Here is a 19127-nt window from a genome sequence, read left to right on the forward strand (position 1 = left end):
TACGAACTTATTTTCAATTCAGCATCTCACACGCACAACAGCGTTTACCACTATAACGTGCATATAGCTGAGCTGCGGTAGATTAGGACAGATTTCAAATGTCCCGCGTCGGGAACTTTTGATTCCCACCCAACGACGACGACGCCCGTCGCTAGGGCGTGGCAATCCATTCGAGGTTTACCTGAGAGAGGCATTCTCGCAGATTTCCGATGATGGCACAGTCGCTGACGCAATTTCCATGGGCGTTTCATCTTCGACGATTCCCACATGTCGTTCCAGGGCAGAGTCATCCAGTTCAGTCACGGACGGAGTCCCAGCGCCGGCCCTCTGACTCTTTCTTTTGCTGCTCGAGCGCCTCATAATGGTCAGAGTCTCCGATCCTGCACCCAAAAATGGCACCAACGTCAAAACACAATTGAAATCCAAATAATAATCAAACTGACGAGTTTTCACCTGTGTATTCGCCATTGGCCGTCGGAGTGTAATCGAATGTGCTGTCGTCCTTGGATGAGCCTTTCGGGCCGCTGGCCACTGAACGTCAGGAGCACGTAAGGCCGCGAAGCGAAACGATCCGGAATGAAGAAAAACAAGAGAGAGAGAGACAGAGAAACAACAATCAAAACGAGAGTCTGAATAGAAATGGAAATGGTACAGAGCGCAGGCCTTTATATATGTATAGGCTTATAATTCCGTCGGCGGACCGGCAGCAGCAGCAGCACAGTCCAGTGAAATTGCAAAGGGCTTAGACCCGCTGAAAGCGAAGGGAAAGTGGGAGGAGCCAACCCGTTTTCATATGAAAAAAAGGAATAAAGAGGAGAAACAAACAAAAAAATAAAATCCTTACACACAAATCCCATCTTTTGTGAAACTTCTCAAAGAGGAAAAAGAGAGTCGTACTACATACAACAACGCCCAGTTGGAATCGGCGAACGACAGTGTGTATACGTCCGCACAGGATCTTGGGCTCTCAATCTCCCTCTCCACAGTGTCGCGTGCGTCTCCGTAACAAATTCTGGGCAGGATTTTGTTTCTTTAGATATTTCTTTTCCCTCCTTTGTGGGAATCCCACCCAAGTCCACCGCCTCCTCCTACCACCCCGAAATCGGACACGATTCAGCGGCACGTTCCGAATAAAAGGAGAAGAATATCCATGGGCGGAGAGCTCGGTTTATTAGCGTCGCACTGTTACAGACACACACATCCGCGATTGATCCGCTGCTAATTTATTTTTTTCCTGGAATTCGGTCAACTTTTTTCTTTTTTTTCTTTTTTTGTCGGAGAGAAAAGTTCACAAAAAGTTGTTTTTTAAATAAAAGAACAGTGCGGTTCTAAGCAAATAATTATTGGCATAGATTCAAACTGCCAGTGAACCGGAATTACACCGAGAGGGAAATGATGGCGGAAGCCAAATGGAGGGGCAAAAGGAAGGAAGTCAATGTTTGAATACCTCCGCCAGACTTTTCTATTGTAAAAAAAAAAACCTTTTCAGTAGGGTTCAGCACCCAAAAAAGGAGAAACAAATTTCCCAAGTTACAATTAAATTTCCTAAACGAACGCGAAGACTAGTGTTGAAAGCAAACCAAACGTCTACGGTAAATGTCGAGATGCAACTGTGAAGAAAGGTGGAACCTGTTTTGGACGAGATATCATTTCCAGCGGGCATGTCACGGTAACGCGGGAACATCGAAACGAACGGCAAAAAAATAAATTAAAATAAAATAAAATAAAAATCTTGGCATTTAGGTAGCGCGTTATCTCAAAGTCTCTTTTCTTTTTCTCCGCGGCTGTCCGTGCGGTTGTCAAGGCAACATTTCTTTAGCTTTACAACCTCGTCTTACCCAGATGTTTGGCAGTGGGGGGGGGGGGGGGGAGGGGGGAATAAGAAGAAACAAAACAAAATAAAACCACCGGAAACTGCCAAAGTGCGAAAGAACTTTCAAGCGGGTGAAAGAGAAAAAAAAAATACTACGGGAAAATGAATTTTTTTTTCTTCTGCCGTTGCAAACAAACGACAGCAGCCAACCTTCTGTTATCCAAAAGGAGATTAATTGGATGCTGGCTCCGACACGCATTTAAAATTAGTCGGGTGATGATCAAACAGTGATGGCAAAACAGGAGGGGGGTAGATCGTTGAGAGCACACGACATGATAACAAACAAACCCACCCGCTGTCTCGGCTAATTTACAATCGAGTGCTACAATGACGATGATTGCGTTTCGACAAACTCTTCTCCAAGTCACAACAGCAAAGCAACTCGTGACGGCCGTTTTCAATATGATATATTGCCCATGGTCCCAAGTCCGTCCAATTTCGAAAAGAGCAGCTATATAAATTTAATAATGGACGTACGATGATTTGTCGATGATGGAAACACGACACGGCGTCGTTTTGGCACCGTCGAGTCGAGCCATCAAGTTACCATGGCAACTCCCGAATTGACTACCGCTCGAATGGGAGGGGAGAGGGGTTGTGTCTAGTCAGTCCAATCGCACAATCCAATCAAAAAGACCCGTGTCTTCCCAATCGTCTTTAATCGAAACTTTAATCGCTAATGCAAACGAACAAATCACGAATCAAGACTAGGCGCTTCCCCTCCCTGTCTCTGACAGAACAATTCATTTTGAGTCAATCACTGCTGCTGCTGTCGCTGCTATACAGAAAATTCGCCCGGAGTATTATGCAGCAGCTGCCGGAGCAGTGTGGAATCGTTACTACTCTTTAATGCACGGCGGGACACGTCAATCTCTGCCTACCGTCTAATCAGATTGAACTGCAACCATGGAAATGGAATTATCACGACTAAATGGAGATGGGAGTGGCAGTCAACTCGCATAGTTGACACACACACACACAAGACGCTGCGTGACTGCGCAGCCTACCTTAATTAAAAGTAAGGGCATGCATAGTTGAGCTGGAGATTTAGACAGAAAAATTGAATTTCTCGATTGATGCCGTGATTGCTGATTTGTTCTGATCAATCGACTGGGACCGTTTGACCGTTTGACCTTTTGTCGGCATCCAGCGAAAGCGGAAGGAAGAGCTGAGAAGAAAGAATAACATATTTCGCAGGATCTCTTCAGTCAATTGGTTCGTTGACATTAGAAAAGTATGACATTAAACCCGCTAGAGCTCGTGACTGAGTGGCTCTACCTAATAATAACACATCGTCTCAACTCTCAACGGCGTCATCCGGATCAAGAAAAAGAAAAAAACTCAAACGGACGTCATCATCTACTAATCAGGGCGCGTCTTCCATCTCTCCAGGTAGAAATACAACGTGTATCACGGCGGACTATGTGATTTGCAAAGGGGGGAGAGAGAGAAACAACGTCATCACGCCGGCGGAATGTCGTCTGCTCACTACGTCCATCAGATAATAAACTCGTTCGTGTCCCTCATCATCTCCTCGGACCCCCGCCCCCCGTTCGTGCGCTACAAATGACATCAATTATTCTGCTTAGACGTGTAATAAAATTGGGAGACTGTAAAGAAAAATAAAAGTTCTGCGGGGAGGGGGGGGGGGGACAGGTGCTAACTCAATTTTCTTGGGCGTATTAGGAGCGGAGCCCAGAGGCCCGGAGTCGGCGGGGCTATCTGGGAAGAGATGCTGAGCACGGCCAGCTGAGCTGATATTGCACGAAATGGCTGCACGGTGTCTATAGACACAGAGAGAGTAGATCTAGAACGTGACGGACGTGTCAAATGAGAAGACTTTGGAGAGGTTCAGTGACCCAGACGTTTCGTTTCGACATTTGCGATTGTGTTGGGGATTGCGACGAATCCCCACCTCAGCAGAATCACAAGTCACGACCTTTCGATCTCGATTCGGTATACCAGGACATGGGTCTACCACCCCACATCATCGAGACATACCCCACCGTACAAGCAAAAAAAAACCACGACGACTTTTGTCGTCTTTTTCTCTCCAGTCACGATATCTTGTATACTCCCTCCCACAACAACTGCAACAACAACAACAACAGACAACAACAACAACAACTTAACGGTTTTCAAAGATTCAGGGGAGCAGGAAAAGAAAAGAAAAGGAAAGCAAATATAAAAGAATGTCGCGGATACCCTATATAAATCGAGGAAAGCACTAGATGTGTGCTATACAGCAGCAGCCAGTTTCGACAGCACTTTAACCTGATCTCTTATTCAAACTACTAAGAAATTGAGAGCGGGGAGTAAGAGATGTTGCTCTCGCAGAGTCTGTCCCACGTACGAGCTACATAAAGAAGAAGAAGAAGAAGATATCCAGCGCGCGCAAAAGTACAGGGCGAACGGGCGGGCGGGGTTGGAAGCATATACATAGTACAGTCGAAGCAGTTACTGTACTATGCGCCGGAAGTGGCGCACACAAAGGCCGGAACTGGTGAATGTCGACCGGGAGGAACTCGGATCTCGACGAGCTCCATAGTTACGACGTCTCAGGTTTCTTTAAGGGCTTTAGAGATTTCTTATTGATATTATGATTTGGCATTCCTAGTAAACGGTGTAACCGTACAGGTACGGGAGTTTTGATAGTGGAAAGAGGGGGGGTGGGGAACTGTTGGATCGCTTAAAAGTTGACCAGAGCAGCACAGGCTATTAGTACTTAGACAAAAGAAAATGTTTGTTTGACAGCAAGGTGAACCGATCGATCCGTGATCAATTGCGTTCATTGTCGATTCATTGCGCCCGCACGGCACCTCAGTTTCCTCCCTACTCGATTGATTGACAATTTTAATATGGCGGGAACATTTCAAAATAAACTAGCAACGGAAAAATGTTAAAAAAACTGGGCTGACATACAAATTGAAAGACGGTCCCGGGCTTTTTTTTACTCAACTCCCATTTCGTGTGTTTTTTTTTTTTATTATTTTAGTCTCTACATTCCGGCCATTCCCGCATCGATGTCAACACTTGCGCAGTTTTCATGTTCTAAATTTATTTTCCAACAGGAACGCGCTTCCATCATCATCTCTGATGTTATTAGCAATAAAACACGAAAAATTTCAGCGAGAGGAAACGCATCCAACAACAAATGGCACATCATGGCTCATCTAACCTTTTTTTTTTAGCCCACCATCAGCGGAAAAGATGGCGGATATTTAAGTTTTTATTTTATGAGATTTGTCTTCTTTTAGGGGCTTATGTTTTTGGGAGCTTTGCCGGTGGCGTTCGTCATTATTAGCGTTTGTTTTAGTCCTTTTTTTCCCCATCGTCGCTGACGAACCTGTCCCAGCACACACGGTCAAATCTTTTTCCCCCGGTTCCTACCACCTAAAGCCTAGTCTTAAGTAAGATCCATGTTTTCCAGCCACGAGGGGGGAGAAGAAAGACATGGCGGATTTGGTGCATCTTATGTCATGGATCGTTTGATGTGATTTTAATGGAGTCCGCCGAGGATTCCGCGTTCCCTTTTCTTTTAAATGCATCGCCTTAAAAATAAAAACAACAACGACAAGTTCCATTGTGATGACGTCACGGTCTACATCGGCCAGCGACTTTCTATGTTTTCCTGACCGTGGAATAAAAAGAGGTTGGAAAACGCAGCCAGTTCCGTCCGTCCGTGTTTGTCTTCCGCACGGAAAAGACGCACACAAAAGCGAGTCGAGAGAGAGAGACTCACTTTGAGTAATGAGACTCACTTTAATAATGAAAAAAAAGGAGAAGAGCAACACACATATACACTGGTGCACAGTCCTTGTGTGTGTGTGTGTGATACATGTTTTCGGCTCTAAGAGTTTTTTTTCTTTTTTTTTTAGACGATGGGTTAAACAAACACAAAAGAGTTCAAAGGATCGTGCAGTGGCGGCATTCAAAGGTATCGAGGAAGAAACTTTTTCTTCTTCTGGTAAAAGAAAAGATAAAACGGCAAGAATGGATTTGAATAATGAAACGAGATCGATATGGAACGAGTCATCTACAGGGCCCCATAATGTCATGACCGACTCCCGCGGCCTGCTGCCACCCAGAAAATGGGTGGGTTTTCATTAAGTGGCCCCCCCCCCCCCCCGCTGCTGCTGCTGCTGCTGTGCTGCTGTACCAGTTGTCTCTTTCTGTTGACTTACTGATGACGTAATTGTAGCCATCAAGAGTGAGAACGCATTTGGAGAAAGGCGCCAGGTGAAGGGCAGACGTGGATGATGAAGATTTCGAAGTGGACGCTACAGATTTGGCCAAAGGCGACAGCGGGGATTTGGGCGACGTCGTCGACGGAGCCGTCGTCGATAGTCGTGCAGGATCGCTGGGGCACTTACGCAACGTTTCTTTCACGACAAAGGCCGTCATGGCCCCACGCACACACACACCGCACAGGCAGACCTTATTACGACATGGAGTGGAGCGGGAAAAAAAGAAAAAAGAAAAAAGGAGAGCCCGTCGTTCCTTGGAAGAAAAACCACTTGGAGGCACCACCACCAACGTCTCTCCTCTTAATTGACGTACGTAACGGTCAGGGGCGGCGCAGTGACGAAAATTTCAAAACGACAAAATATTGGGGAACTCGACTATAGTCAAAGTCATTAAGGACTGAGCGGGAATTTCAAACGACACATGGCAATGTTTGTCGCCGCCTTCGTCGTCCCAAGTGGAGGAAACCCAAACCACCGACTGGCTGAGCTGCCGTGGCTCGACTGAGTTTTTTCGAGTTGGCCGGCGACACATGCGCTGGCAGGCACTGCTACTCTGATTCTGACTCTTGAGTCGGTCGCCCGTTGCGCCGATACACGGAACATCAACGTGCAAGTTTCAAAAAAAAAAGGGACAAGACAAAAAAAGAAGGGGGAGAACCCAACGGGGGGGGGGGGGGGATAAAGAGGGTGGTCCCGCTCTCTCTCCATTGGCGTCCTCACCTGCAGCCCGCATCTCGAAGGACATGGGAGGGATAGAAAAGAATCAAGACTACTTGCATGTACGTGTGGTTGTGTCTCTCTCTCTTTTTTTCTCTTCTTCTATCACACGCCACGCCCAACATCACGGAGCCAAAAATAGGAACACACAGAGAGACACTCAACGTGTGTGCGTGGTCTGCCAATAAATCGATGAATATATGGTGGCACATTGTACGTATTGATGATTACGAGCTATTTTTACTCTTCCTGTCACATATTAGGCGAAATCTCTGCTAATGTCACGGAGGGGGAAAACAAAAATCCGCTGGGATCCCAACCCAAAAGCTGATCACTGCCCAGGTTGAATACAATAAGGCACTAAGAGATTTGGTGGTGGGAGGTGACCGACGATCGCGAGATAACATGTATGACCGACTGATATCGATCGACAATTACTGTCGTAGTCCAGTAATTAGAAATCAAAACGGGAAGGCGACTGTCGTCCGATTACGGTCCTCGAGGCAAGGCAATGATTAATCATTTTGACATCATCCTCCAGCCCCCAAACGTTACGTCAACTGACCCCCTCCCCTTTCTTTCCAGAGAGAGACTCCTGATTGGTGTATAACGAACTACAAGTTTCGGGTCTGTCCAAGATGGATAGACTGATAGATACAAGGTGTACTACTGGAAACCGAAAGGCGATGATCCATTATCTCATTACTTTCCCCCCTATGTAACTCACAACCCCCTATATAAACTTCTCATCGGCTTCTTCTTTTCAGGGTACAATTGTCACTCCCTTTTTTCTTTTTTTCTTTTTCCTGTCCAATTCGCGTCGTAAAATTCTTCCGGATTATTACACAAAAGAAGGGGAAAAGCAATAAGTTTCGGAATCTGGTTCAAGTTCAAACAACTTCTAGGCGAAATGCAATTGAAATCCAGAGTGCAACTGCCATGTATGCAAAATGCAATCGATGCCGGATTCATTTACCAAAAAATACATTTTTTTCTTTCTTCTTTTTGGCTCTGTCAAGATCAGCATTTGAAATGATGATGGAAAAAGAAAACGCTCCATCACACCGGCGTCAAATCCAGCGCGCAACCGGAAGGAGGAGAAAGAATTGAAAATCAACTTATTTAAAAAAGGGCGGAAAAACTTTTTTGAAGTTTGAAAAGCGATTTCCATGGAAGCGAATGAGGCAATAAAAAAAGAAGAAATCTACAGATGATAGATAGAAGAAAAAAAAAAGAAGCGGATGACATGCTGATGCATCCGGATGAAATTGTAGGCCGGCTGTAGAGGACATCAAATGATGACAGTTGAGCGCTAAAAGCCCGGCAACTATATAGCCAGTTGATGCGCGTAACGGCTATGTATGTAAATAAGTGATTTAGCACTTCGCTCCACTAGAGACGATCTATATACGCAGATCGACTTCTCTCTCACAGAAGCAGCCATCTTTGTTGTACACTTTTCTCTCTACTCTACCGTGCAGTTTCTCGCCTGCATCATTCATCCTCCATCGATTTTGTTTGAAAGAGGGGGGAAAAAAACACTACGAGAAGATAGAACGCATTTGTAGCCTCTTGTGTTTACCTACGACACTCGTGAACGGTTGCCACTTGTGTCTAGTCGACCAATTTTCAAGCAGTGCTGATTTCTATCTTCCCCCTACTATTGACAGACTCTCGTCCTCGCTGTAACACTATCGGCCATGTCGTGGAAAAATCGAAATGTCATCATCGCAATCGATTTTCGTTGCCTTCTTTTAGTTACACGCAAACCGAACAATAGGCTCTGCCCTCTCGACACGGTAATGCACTGCTATATACCACTAGACAAAATCAGGAGGAGGAAAAAAAGAAAGCGCAACCAACAGCAGCAGCAGCAGCAGCAGACGCCAAATAAAAAGGAAATAGAGCAAAGATGGGCAACGATTTCCTGGCCGGAGGCAGCGTCAAACTTCCGCTCCCATCCAGCGCGGAATCAACCGAGCGGAGCGGTAATAGTTCCATAGTTTTCTTCAACTACCTACAATAATTCGTTTTAAAAAGTAATCGCCAATAGTCCGAGAGGATGGATCTTTACAGTTGTAACGTCGCGTGCGCCAACAAAATAAAAAAGTTAACGGCCTCGCAAATTTCAGGGACGTGATAAATTGGACGTTAATTTTCCATCATTTTATTCACGCTCGTCTACGAGCCTTTCCAGTTGGAAATTTTGGAACAGGACAACGGCGCCGGCGGGCCCATTTCCGCATTGTAGCCAATCCAGCAACACCAACACACACACAAAAAACACAAGAATCGAGGAGCTGCTCCTTAATTCCTATTTTCATCCACCGGTTAGAAGAAGAAAAATAAAAAACTAAAAACAAAACAAAAAAAAACAGCCAAATGTCTCGAGTGCAGTCCCGTGACACGCGGGATCCAACACCCAGGCACTTAAGAGTCGAGTTCCAGGAATTCAAAGTTGGAAGTTGCTGGAGAGTTGGGAGTCACAAGATTTCTGTGTTGGAAATGTTATTGTTGCAGAGTAACGAGCATCTACTGTGATAACAGAAAAAGAATGGAGGACAAGGAAAAAAACACAAATCAATCTAATCCGACTAAAGGGCTCAGCATCCATTGCGTCTGTTATTTTCATTTGCGCTTTTTCTTGCGTGACCGAAGCGTAACGTTGCGTTTGGCCTCCAACCCTCCCCCCCCCTCCCTTTTGTGTACCGTGACCAGTGAACCGAAATCGGGAGGAAAGAAGAAAATCACGAGAGAGAAAAGGGACATGTATCAAACTGATGAACGTAATCAGCTTTCATTGATTATTACGACGATGGATATAAAGACGGAATGAAAAAGGAGAAAAGACAAAACAAAAAGGGATTGGGCCGGATGGAATGAAAAGCTCATCAATGACAAAAGGAGAGCGGCGACAGAGACACCAGGGGGTGGGCTTACCGACTCTTTCGGCTTTGTTGTGTACCTATAATGACTCAACATTTTTCGTCATCTTTGACATCTCAATCAATGTTGAACGTAAAAAGGGATTATTGACATTCCCCCCTCCTCCCAGACGGGAAATTGTACGGGCGAAAAACAAAAATTTCAACGGACAAGAAAACAATGAAACGACCAGTGAGAAAAGAAAGCGAGAAAATCCCATTGTGCGTGACTCGACGGGAGCCATAAATATATACGGCATCAAATATGAAAAGAGTACATATAAATACGTAAATTGAGAAGAAGCCAGAAATCGGAAGAACAAAAAAAATTGCGCAATTTCTAGTTTCCTAGGGACTGTGGGCAACGCCATCTAGGAATCGGAACTCACACTATGTATTCCAAGCAACGGCTTAATTGAATTAATTTTTTTTCTTTCTCGGCACGCATGAATACTCATAAAACCCATGATAGTGTAATTCATACACTACGGTTTTATAGTATGAAGTAATAATACCAAAAGTAATGCAATTTTCAAAATGAAAATCACAAAATCGTTACTCTCAAGCGCTTTATTTTTTCCCCTCTCCAAACGCATTACGAAATTAATTCATCATCATCATCACGCAAGAAGAAAAAAAAGTAAGACGGAAGGAATATTTCTTTAACGAAATTTAAAAAAACAAAGAAATAAAAAAAAAAAAAAAATAGTCTCTTCCGGGAAACATTCCAAAGGCAACAAACAGTAGCCGAAGAGAAAGATAACAATCTGAAAGATTCAATATAGACCTACTCTAGTCTTAGCTCTTGGGCTGTTAGGGATCGACCCTATGTTATTACTATCTGCGCATATAAACAAAAGAAACGGGCATTGGTAGAGAACCCCGCCTGGGATAGCGGGAGCGATCGACCCGATTAAAGAGAAAAATAAAAAAGCTAAAAAGAAATGGCCGGTTAAGTAGGTTGGAGGACGCAGAATAAAATAAAAAAAAAGGGGATTCGTACAGGTGTCTCCATCTGTCGATTCCTTACGACTTTGGGCAGGGCTCAAAGTGAAAGAAGAGAGTGCCACACACACACACACACACACTAAAGTAGTTGAGTACCCCGGCACAGCTCTTTCTAAGAGCGACGTAAAGGTATATACTATATGTAATAGTTGGCGCCGACGCCCACATACCGCCGCACACTATTTTTTATTGGAAATCAATGTGTCATATGTCATCAAAGTACTAAAGGAAAGAGATCCAGTGTCTCGGCGGAATTGCGATTGGCATGGCAAGGGCCTCTTTTCGTCAGAAGTTACAAGTACAGTAGATTACTCGACGGTGCAGTGACTGACTGTGGGTGGGTGGGGATGGATGTTTTTTCCCCCCGTCCCAGAAACAAGAAAAGAGAAGAAGAATAGCGAAACAGAAGAAGAAGAAGAAGAAGAAGAAGAGACCGCAACGGCGATATGGTGCGCACACACGCAGGCACGCGTAACTTCAATCACGTTGCCAAGCAACAGGAGCCCAACCAAGTTATTGAAAGAGAGAGCGAAAAAACCAATGATAGTTAGACACAAGTCTCTTTTCTCTCACTTATCAATGCGCTGGGAAGCTGATGGGTTTCAAAAGAGATTCGCCTTCCACTCAACTCGTTTCGCAGTATTAGGTGTTAGGACTGGAGGCGTGCACACACGCAAAAGAAACAAAGGGCGCAACACACACACACACTACTAAAAGGTTTCGATTCATCACCTTTTATTTCAGCCTTTTTTTACTCCGGTCGGGCTCGACTCTTTTTCTCCCACTGATTTCCGGGGGTCTCCATTCTGCTGATGTCACCCGAAGAAAAACCGAGGGAAACAAATACCGTGGTAACGGACCGCCCAGGTTGGAATTGCAAAGAAAACAAAAAATTTCTGATCAAAAACCTCGATGTGGTTGCTACCTAGCGTTGCGAGGATACGACATCCGCGTCACCGCCATACCACAGGATGTTGAATCGCATCGCAAACAAAACCAAAAAAAATCTCCCAACGCCAGGGGAAAGAAAACAAGAAAGAAAAACAAAATCTAAAAGGAAACTGCGGAATAAATAAATCATCGGCAAAGGGCAAGCAAGGAATCAATAAATAAAACGCGGGTGTGCAAAGCAATTGCACATCCAACCTCACTCGTCTCTAATAAGCCCCGACTGTCTCTCTATCTCTTTCTATCAGACTCGTATATAATATTGTGTAGCGGTCAACTGGTCTGAAGCTGATCCGTGCGTCACGCAAAGAACAGGGGCCGAGGATCAATGCCTTGGGGGCGGTAATGAAAATTGGAAGCAAAAAGAGACACACAAACTACTTAGCCTACACAGAGAAAGAGACAGACAACATTTGGTTGACTTTTTCTTACCAATGGTGTAGGTATCGCTACCAATTTGAAAGGTGGCGCTCTTGCACTTTCGAAAGACCCTGGCCATGGTTGACGTGGCACCAAATTCAGCTCACGGCCAATGTTCATCAATCAGTCAACAACGGGTGCCGGTGTTATCCCCAAAACAATTCTCCGAGGAAGAAATAAAAGATAATAAACGAAAAAGAAAAAAAAAAATAAACGACAGAAACTGGGCAAACTACGATATTAATAAATTCCCGGGGAATAGTAGGATATGTGCTGCATTGGAGCGCTGGCACACGACTGGCCAGCATCAACTTAGTGTGTCGCCGTTTTGACACAGCTTCCAATACAAGTGAACACGGCGGAGTTCACACGGGCACTGCAAGAGAAGGTTTGTGACGTGGCTTGATCTCGGCTCACCACTAGTGGCAGCAGCACTACTACTACTGCTGCTGCTACACCGCGATTGGTACACAGACTCCCGCACCAATTCTCGCTCTCTCGAGTGATGATAGTCGTGCCTACATATGTACGAAAGCCTTACAGAGCAGTGCCAGGAGGGCGTTCGTGTCGAGAGATAAAAGAAAAGGAAAGATAAAAAGATGGAAGAAAAAAGGGGAGTGTTCGACTTTATCGGGAGAGATCCTTGCAAATGCGTAGATGGATCCCGCCACTAAAAACAGTAGAAGAAGAAAAAAAAAGGGCAGTTGTACCAGATAGATTGCAGTGGTAAATGTCATTGCTGCTGCTGCTCTCTACACACACACACACACACACTCTGAGATTCCTGCCTTTTTTTCTTCTTCTTCTTGATCTCCCCTATGTATTCATCCGGATTCGATTTTCCTCCTTCCTCGCCACTCACGACGGAATCACGGCGACATGAGGTCGGATGAAATCAATCAAACACTGAATGATGCAGAAAGCGAGACCCACCCGCAGTCGGGATATCCAATCAACAATCGACTGAAGAATGATCATCAACCAATATCACGTAGGTTTATAAATAAGAGCAAGGTCACGGAACGATGATAAGACACGATTGAAATAAGAACGAACAGCGCAAAAAATTTATTTAAAAAAAAAAGAGTCGACCAAGACAAAAATTTGGATGATTGGATTATCAACTTTGACTGTGACATGATTCATGATTGACTCAATTTCGCGACAAAGTCGAGTTGCTTTTCACCGAAAATCCCCCACCCCGCCCTCTTCATGTGAACATAATCTAATGATCAAGTCGGAATTCTGCGCGCATATCCCAGATCCACTCAGACTAGGCAACTATTAAACGTGGAAACTACACAGTCGAGTCTCTGTGAGAGGTAGCAGATGCTAAAATATTCTGCGACGATATATGCGGCCGTGGAAAGCTCCCCCCTCCCCTTAATTCTCACTAAAACCCTTTTACACACTGACGTGCTGCTGCTACTGCCTTTGTCCCGACTCCTGCTGACTGCATACTCAAGAGATGATGGCACAGATGAAAAGGGAATTATAATGAGCTTTCATGACGATCGTTCTCTCCAGATTCTGCATTTAAAATTTGCCCCCCACCCCACGATTTTTTAACAAAAAGTGCCAAACGACGACAGAATACATCAGAATGCGTGCAATGTTACCTTCAGCAGCGGTGAAATCAAACTGCATCATCATTTGACACTGCAGCCGAGTTGAAAATCCCAACGTGTGTGAGAGAGATTTTCAAGTGATCCAAGACTGTCGAGCCTCCAAAAGATACTAACCCCCCAACTACTCGCGGGACAAACGGTCAGAGCAATCAAAAGAAGCCCTGCCTGTGCGCTCTCTTTCTTATTTGCCTCTATCGTTTTTCTCTTTACCTCGCGCTCTACCCCCCGCTCACGACCGGCTGCTCCCGGGAGAGGAGGAGGAGGCAGTCCCTCTTTCTCCTCGTCACTAAGAGAATATGAGGCTCTATCTCCTCCTGTTCCCTTTTTAAAAAAAAAGAAAATAAAAGAGAAAATGATAAAATTGGTTTCATCCGCATATGTATAAGGGACTACGACGAGCAGTGAGAGTGGGTTGGCGCTGTTTATTTCGCTCGTTTATTTAGTCGTCGCAACGCGGACCAAGGGAATAGTCGAGCAGCTTGCGCGTTCGGCAAATGCGCCCGTGTTCAGAAACAAGCCCAGCCGGCGACTGCGGATAGTCGACTGTATCCATAAGGGCGGGCGTAAAGGTAAAAAACGAGAGAAGGTAGTATAGAGCGGAAAAACAAACAAGATGTAGGGAATAAAGAAGATATATAGGATAAGAAACGTCACTGTGTGTAATCCAGTGCATAAACGATTGCTTCCATGACGACCATCGGGATCATATTGGACCTTCGCTTATTCCCAGGTTGCTGATGCTCTAGCTGCTTTATTCAGGCTTTGAGCACACTACCTAGCGACCAGATATGCTTTCGGTTCCATCTTCTTCTGTAAAGTCGATACCCTTTAACTAAGCTTCCGCTCTTCAAGACAAACACGACAATTATCACACCGTAGATTGATGAATACGGTTCAAGCGATCCGCAAAAATTCTTCTCTTCTTTTATCTCAATCAGAAAGACGAGAGACAGAGAGAGAGAAAGAGAGAAAGAAGATTTTTCGTGGTTTTGGAGAGCACGGTGACGCAAGTTCCCGTCAAATCAAACCATCACATGTCAAACATATATGCGCATCAAATATATCAGTTGACTTGGTGAGCCAAGGAAACCGGAATAAGGGGAGGGGCCGGCTTGTAAACACACAAACTCGTACCCATCGGATATAATGATGTCTCTCTCTCCCCATCTACTACTACCTGGATAAATCTTTTTCTCTCTCTCTCTATCTTTTCGACTCAAAAGTATTACATGTAATACTATAAACACGATCGAATAGCCTTTGCCCTTTTCTCTCTCATTTTTTTCCCCTTCTTGGCTGCGTATACGTTCTCCATGCCAATATCATCTCGATTTCAAAATTCCCGCTCGATATATTTCTAATATGCTTTTGAGCTAGGGGGAGAGACGGAAGAAAAAAAATCCCCCCAAAAAACGTTAGGCTCTGGTGGCGAACGGAAATGGCATAAACGGGTTATTGCAAAAGTCAACGATGAGAAAGAGCCTTAATAATAACAGACAACAATAATGATATGAGAGGCTATAAAAGAGAAGAGAGTCGGCTGTGCCGAAAAGAAGAACTAGAAGACATACACAGCGCACAAAAGGAGGGAGAGAGAAGAAGAAGTCGGCAAAGGCGAGGCTTTTATCCGCAGCGCCTATCTCACAAAGGGGGGGGGGGGAGAAAAAAGTTCTATCACGCTCACGCTAATGTGCGGATAGATGGAGAAGGAAAGATATATAAAAAGAAATAAGGGAAAGTAAAAGAGTGTGAAAAGAGGGGGGGGGGAGGGAAACCTCGCAGCACAACCCAAAAATGCTGCCGTGATTTTCATCCCGGACTTTTTCTTCTTCTTCTTTGACGCATTCGCTCCCGCTTCAAGAATGGACTACCAAATGGGCATTTGAATACTAATACCTTATTAATCTGCTTGACTTGCGTGAGTGTGTGTCACTCTTACTCCGGAAAGAGACTTTTTCCCTTCTCCCCCCCCCCCACCCTTTTTTATTTAAAAATGTCGGCAAAATGGAAAGCGACGGGCAAAGAAAAAACGGGAGAAATGAGTTTACGGCAGTCGCGCGTCATTTGAATTTTGACGGCGCGCTGGGTGGATAAATTCGTTGCCGTGCAAAGGAAGAAAATTGAGAGCAGCAGAGGGGGGGTGGGGGGGATTGAGAGAGGAGGAGTCGGCCGATTTGGTTATGGATGACGTCTCCATCTAACGATCTCAAGTTGTTCGCTTCTGCTGGCTGAATTTGTCTTTCGATAATTATATTTTCTCCCCCCTTTTTTTTTCTCTTTTGAACAGTGTAGCCGGTCTACTCTAGTGAGCAAACTTTCATCCATAAACAAGCTGAGATGATTAGCCTTTACAAGATCTCAATGCTAATGCGTCCACCTTTTACGGCGCGCACTAGAATCCTTCACGAAACCCCCTCCCTCACGTGAAACGGCCAGTCTGTTTCATCATGACGGTGTATAGAAGATAAAATCGGTGAATGAAGACTGAGACCAATAGCAGCTAAGCTGGCAGAACGTAGTTCCATTTTTGGCCTTTGCCCATCTGGGCGGTCCCCCCTTTTCATGGAAGAAACTAAACAAGACTTTGCCAATGAAAGATGATTGACTCTAAACAAAACAAGGATTGCTAAACGAATCAAGAAACATCAAAGAAGGATCGCTCTTTCTCTCTCTACTTCCACCGGTCCGCCATATCCCCCCCCCTCCGCCCAAAAGTATTAGTAGCTAGGTAGGAAGGAAGATACACACACACGTAGTACTGAAACATCCCTCACTCAATCACTCACTGTGAGTCGCATCAGGTTATACAATAACACTCTGTGTGTGTGTGTGTATCTTCTGACAAAAATTGGGGAGAAAGGATAGTGGGCCAAGTTACGAAGAAGTTGCTAGGGAACATTAATCATGCCGAGCGGGAGTCAAGTTTTGAAGGGATGGATGCGAGTTCCGATATCGCTAGACAGGAGCAGCGGAGGACAATTATTGATTGTCGTCGTGAGAATTGTCATTATTCTTTTAAAAAATAAATAAAAGGAGGGAAAAAACCCTTTTTTGTTTTTTTGGCGGGGATCTGACACTCTTTTAAAAAAAAACTTTTTTCCCTATTACATCCGATATTTGTTTTTCGTAGCTAAAGGATGCAGTTTCATAACAAAAGTTGTTGTTGGCTCGCGGAAAGCGCACTGACCTCGCTGGCTGTCAACCATAAGGTTTCCGGTTGCATACATCGTAACACGAGATGAAAACAAACAAGACAGTCGAGGAGGGACTTACTCGAGTTTTGCGGACGGGCTGCGCCGACACGTACCGTCCGAACCGGGCAGAAGGACGACGACGACGACGTTGGTTGCAGCAAATTATCTTGAACTGGACTGGAGAGGCTGAATTCTAGGCCGTCAACAGATGTGAGCCGAATGATGATCTTGGGCCGACTGTCGGCTGGCTCCGCTCCGTTGAGGTCGGGAGCCGATTCACGTCTTTTCGTCGTCACAGGCGCAACCACCACCTCCTCCTCCTCCTCCTCCCCCTGCTGCTGCTGCTGCTCGTCCGGGCCAACTCGAGCGAAATGGAACTCTTTTGATGTCTGGCCAAAGCTCGGCAATAATGTAGGCGCGGAGATTTCATTCACCGAGATTGCGGACCTCGACGAGGATACAGACGGTCGTTCGTTACGAGGGGACTGGCGTCTTCTCAAGACCGTGGCCGATTCGACGTCAACCGTCGTCAGAGACCGACGACGACGCCTTTTTTCGATCCTGAATTTGTCTGCACACATCAGCGATCGGCCATCTACCGCTCCTTCGCCAGTTCCGTCGTACGAATCTTCGGCATCCCGGCATTCGTGATTCCTGCAAGGAAAATTGACGAGAGAAAAATAAGATACGAGGGGGAACACAATTTCGAGATGACCCAATCTTCTCTCATTAACGTCTAGTATCCAAAGGAAAATACTACAACGATATCAAACAACCGTAATAAAAAGCTAAATAAAACATCAGCGGGAGTGCCAACTTTGTAAACCGGTAAAAGAACAGAGAGAGGGGGGGGGGGGATGGCATTTCTGCTGCTGCTGCTGCTCCCGGGGTAATTTTGTGTAGCAAGATAAACGTAAGAGTAAAGATAATCTGAGGAAAAAAGGTTTAAAGTATAACAGTAGTATAGCAGTAGTAGGCCGATTTTTTGGCAGAGGGTTGAGGTGCTGATCGTGTTTACGAGCTGCACGTGCTTGCCGAGCTGGAGTTGGAAACGCTCCAGAATGATCCCGAAAAGTCTGAAAGGAAGGGACGGAAGACAAATCCCCTGTGTCGAAACACAATTCTCTCCAATATATAAAAGAGGAAAAAAAAAACGGGCCAAACTCTGAAAAGTTATAAAGAAAATGATGTGATGCGACGGGGGAAGGGAAGGAAGAGGAGGAGGATCAAGACCGACGATATCTATTCAGAATCAAATGAGGTAGAGAGAGAAAACTGGCCCGAGATATAGAAGAAATGCTCAACTGCGACTGGCTGGATAGGCCAAACTCAATAGAGCGTGAAGTGGTGGCTGAGGAAATGATGGCTGTTATTCGCACGCAATAGATGCATTATTATGAATGGTACCCGTCAAAAGCCTCAAAGCGGGCGGCATGCGGTGACGACTGGAACAATGTCCTGTCCGGGTGGTAAGGGCGCAAAGTAAACTGGCCGCTGTTTGGTACTTCATCATCGGAATCGAGGTGGACAGCGTGAATTTCGACAACTAGCGAGTCGTCCAGAACGTTAATAACATCATCAGAGACCACCACGGTCGACGAACAAATGGCGCATTCTTCTTCTTCTTCTTCATTGATTTCCTCCTCTTCTTCATCTTCTTCTTCCACTTGGTTCGTTTTCTGAAAAATTCCACTAGATGATTCACCAATTGCTTCCGGTTGGGTGGATCTCCAACAGTTGAGGGTGCGCGTGTGCTCCGGCGATCGGATTGTGCTGCTCTCCGCGTCGATGGTTTCGCTCTCCGTCAACGACGTCCGACTGTTTGGCGTCAATAAATTGCACGACGACTGTTTCGGCTTTTCAACGGCGGATTCCGACGCTTCAAACGATGGCGGTGGTGGCCTTTTCAATGACCGTCTCGATGAATCGGCTCCCATTCGATTGCCATTTTCAGACGGACTCACAACGCAGTGAATGTCCAGGCAACTTTGCAGTACACGATATTTGCTGAGCGGCACCCCCATCTCGGCCTATTCCCGGCTGGACACTATGAGCCAACTTCACCTGTACAGAGCCTCGCGGTCTGTGGGGTCTAGTTGGATAAGAGTTGGGCAACGCCTGGGCAACGTCTCAACTGGGAAAGCGAGACAAAAGGAAGCGACAACGAG

The 19127-nt window shown here is 45.4% G+C and overlaps 1 protein-coding gene across 6 annotated transcripts in view; it reads right to left on the reverse strand.

Annotated features, from left to right (window-relative positions):
• LOC124310928 (calcium/calmodulin-dependent 3',5'-cyclic nucleotide phosphodiesterase 1A-like) overlaps positions 1–19127 on the reverse strand; it is a 30593-nt gene that overhangs the window by 9826 nt on the left and 1640 nt on the right. For 2 of the 6 annotated variants that reach the window (XM_046775088.1, XM_046775091.1), the window contains exons 4-6: positions 17039–17613; positions 454–531; positions 182–380 (exon numbers count right to left, since the gene is read on the reverse strand). In XM_046775088.1, coding sequence (XP_046631044.1) covers positions 182–380; positions 454–531; positions 17039–17540 — 779 coding nt within the window. In that variant the 5' untranslated portion in view covers positions 17541–17613. Of the gene's footprint in view, positions 1–181; positions 381–453; positions 532–4078; positions 4172–6057; positions 6647–12149; positions 12696–13756; positions 13860–17038; positions 17614–19127 lie in introns of those variants that run through there. The other 4 variants (XM_046775093.1, XM_046775092.1, XM_046775090.1 and 1 more) reach the window with 4 other exon arrangements.

This window comes from Daphnia pulicaria, chromosome 8 (genome assembly GCF_021234035.1).
Source record: "Daphnia pulicaria isolate SC F1-1A chromosome 8, SC_F0-13Bv2, whole genome shotgun sequence".
Classification (NCBI taxonomy): Eukaryota; Metazoa; Arthropoda; class Branchiopoda; order Diplostraca; family Daphniidae; genus Daphnia; species Daphnia pulicaria.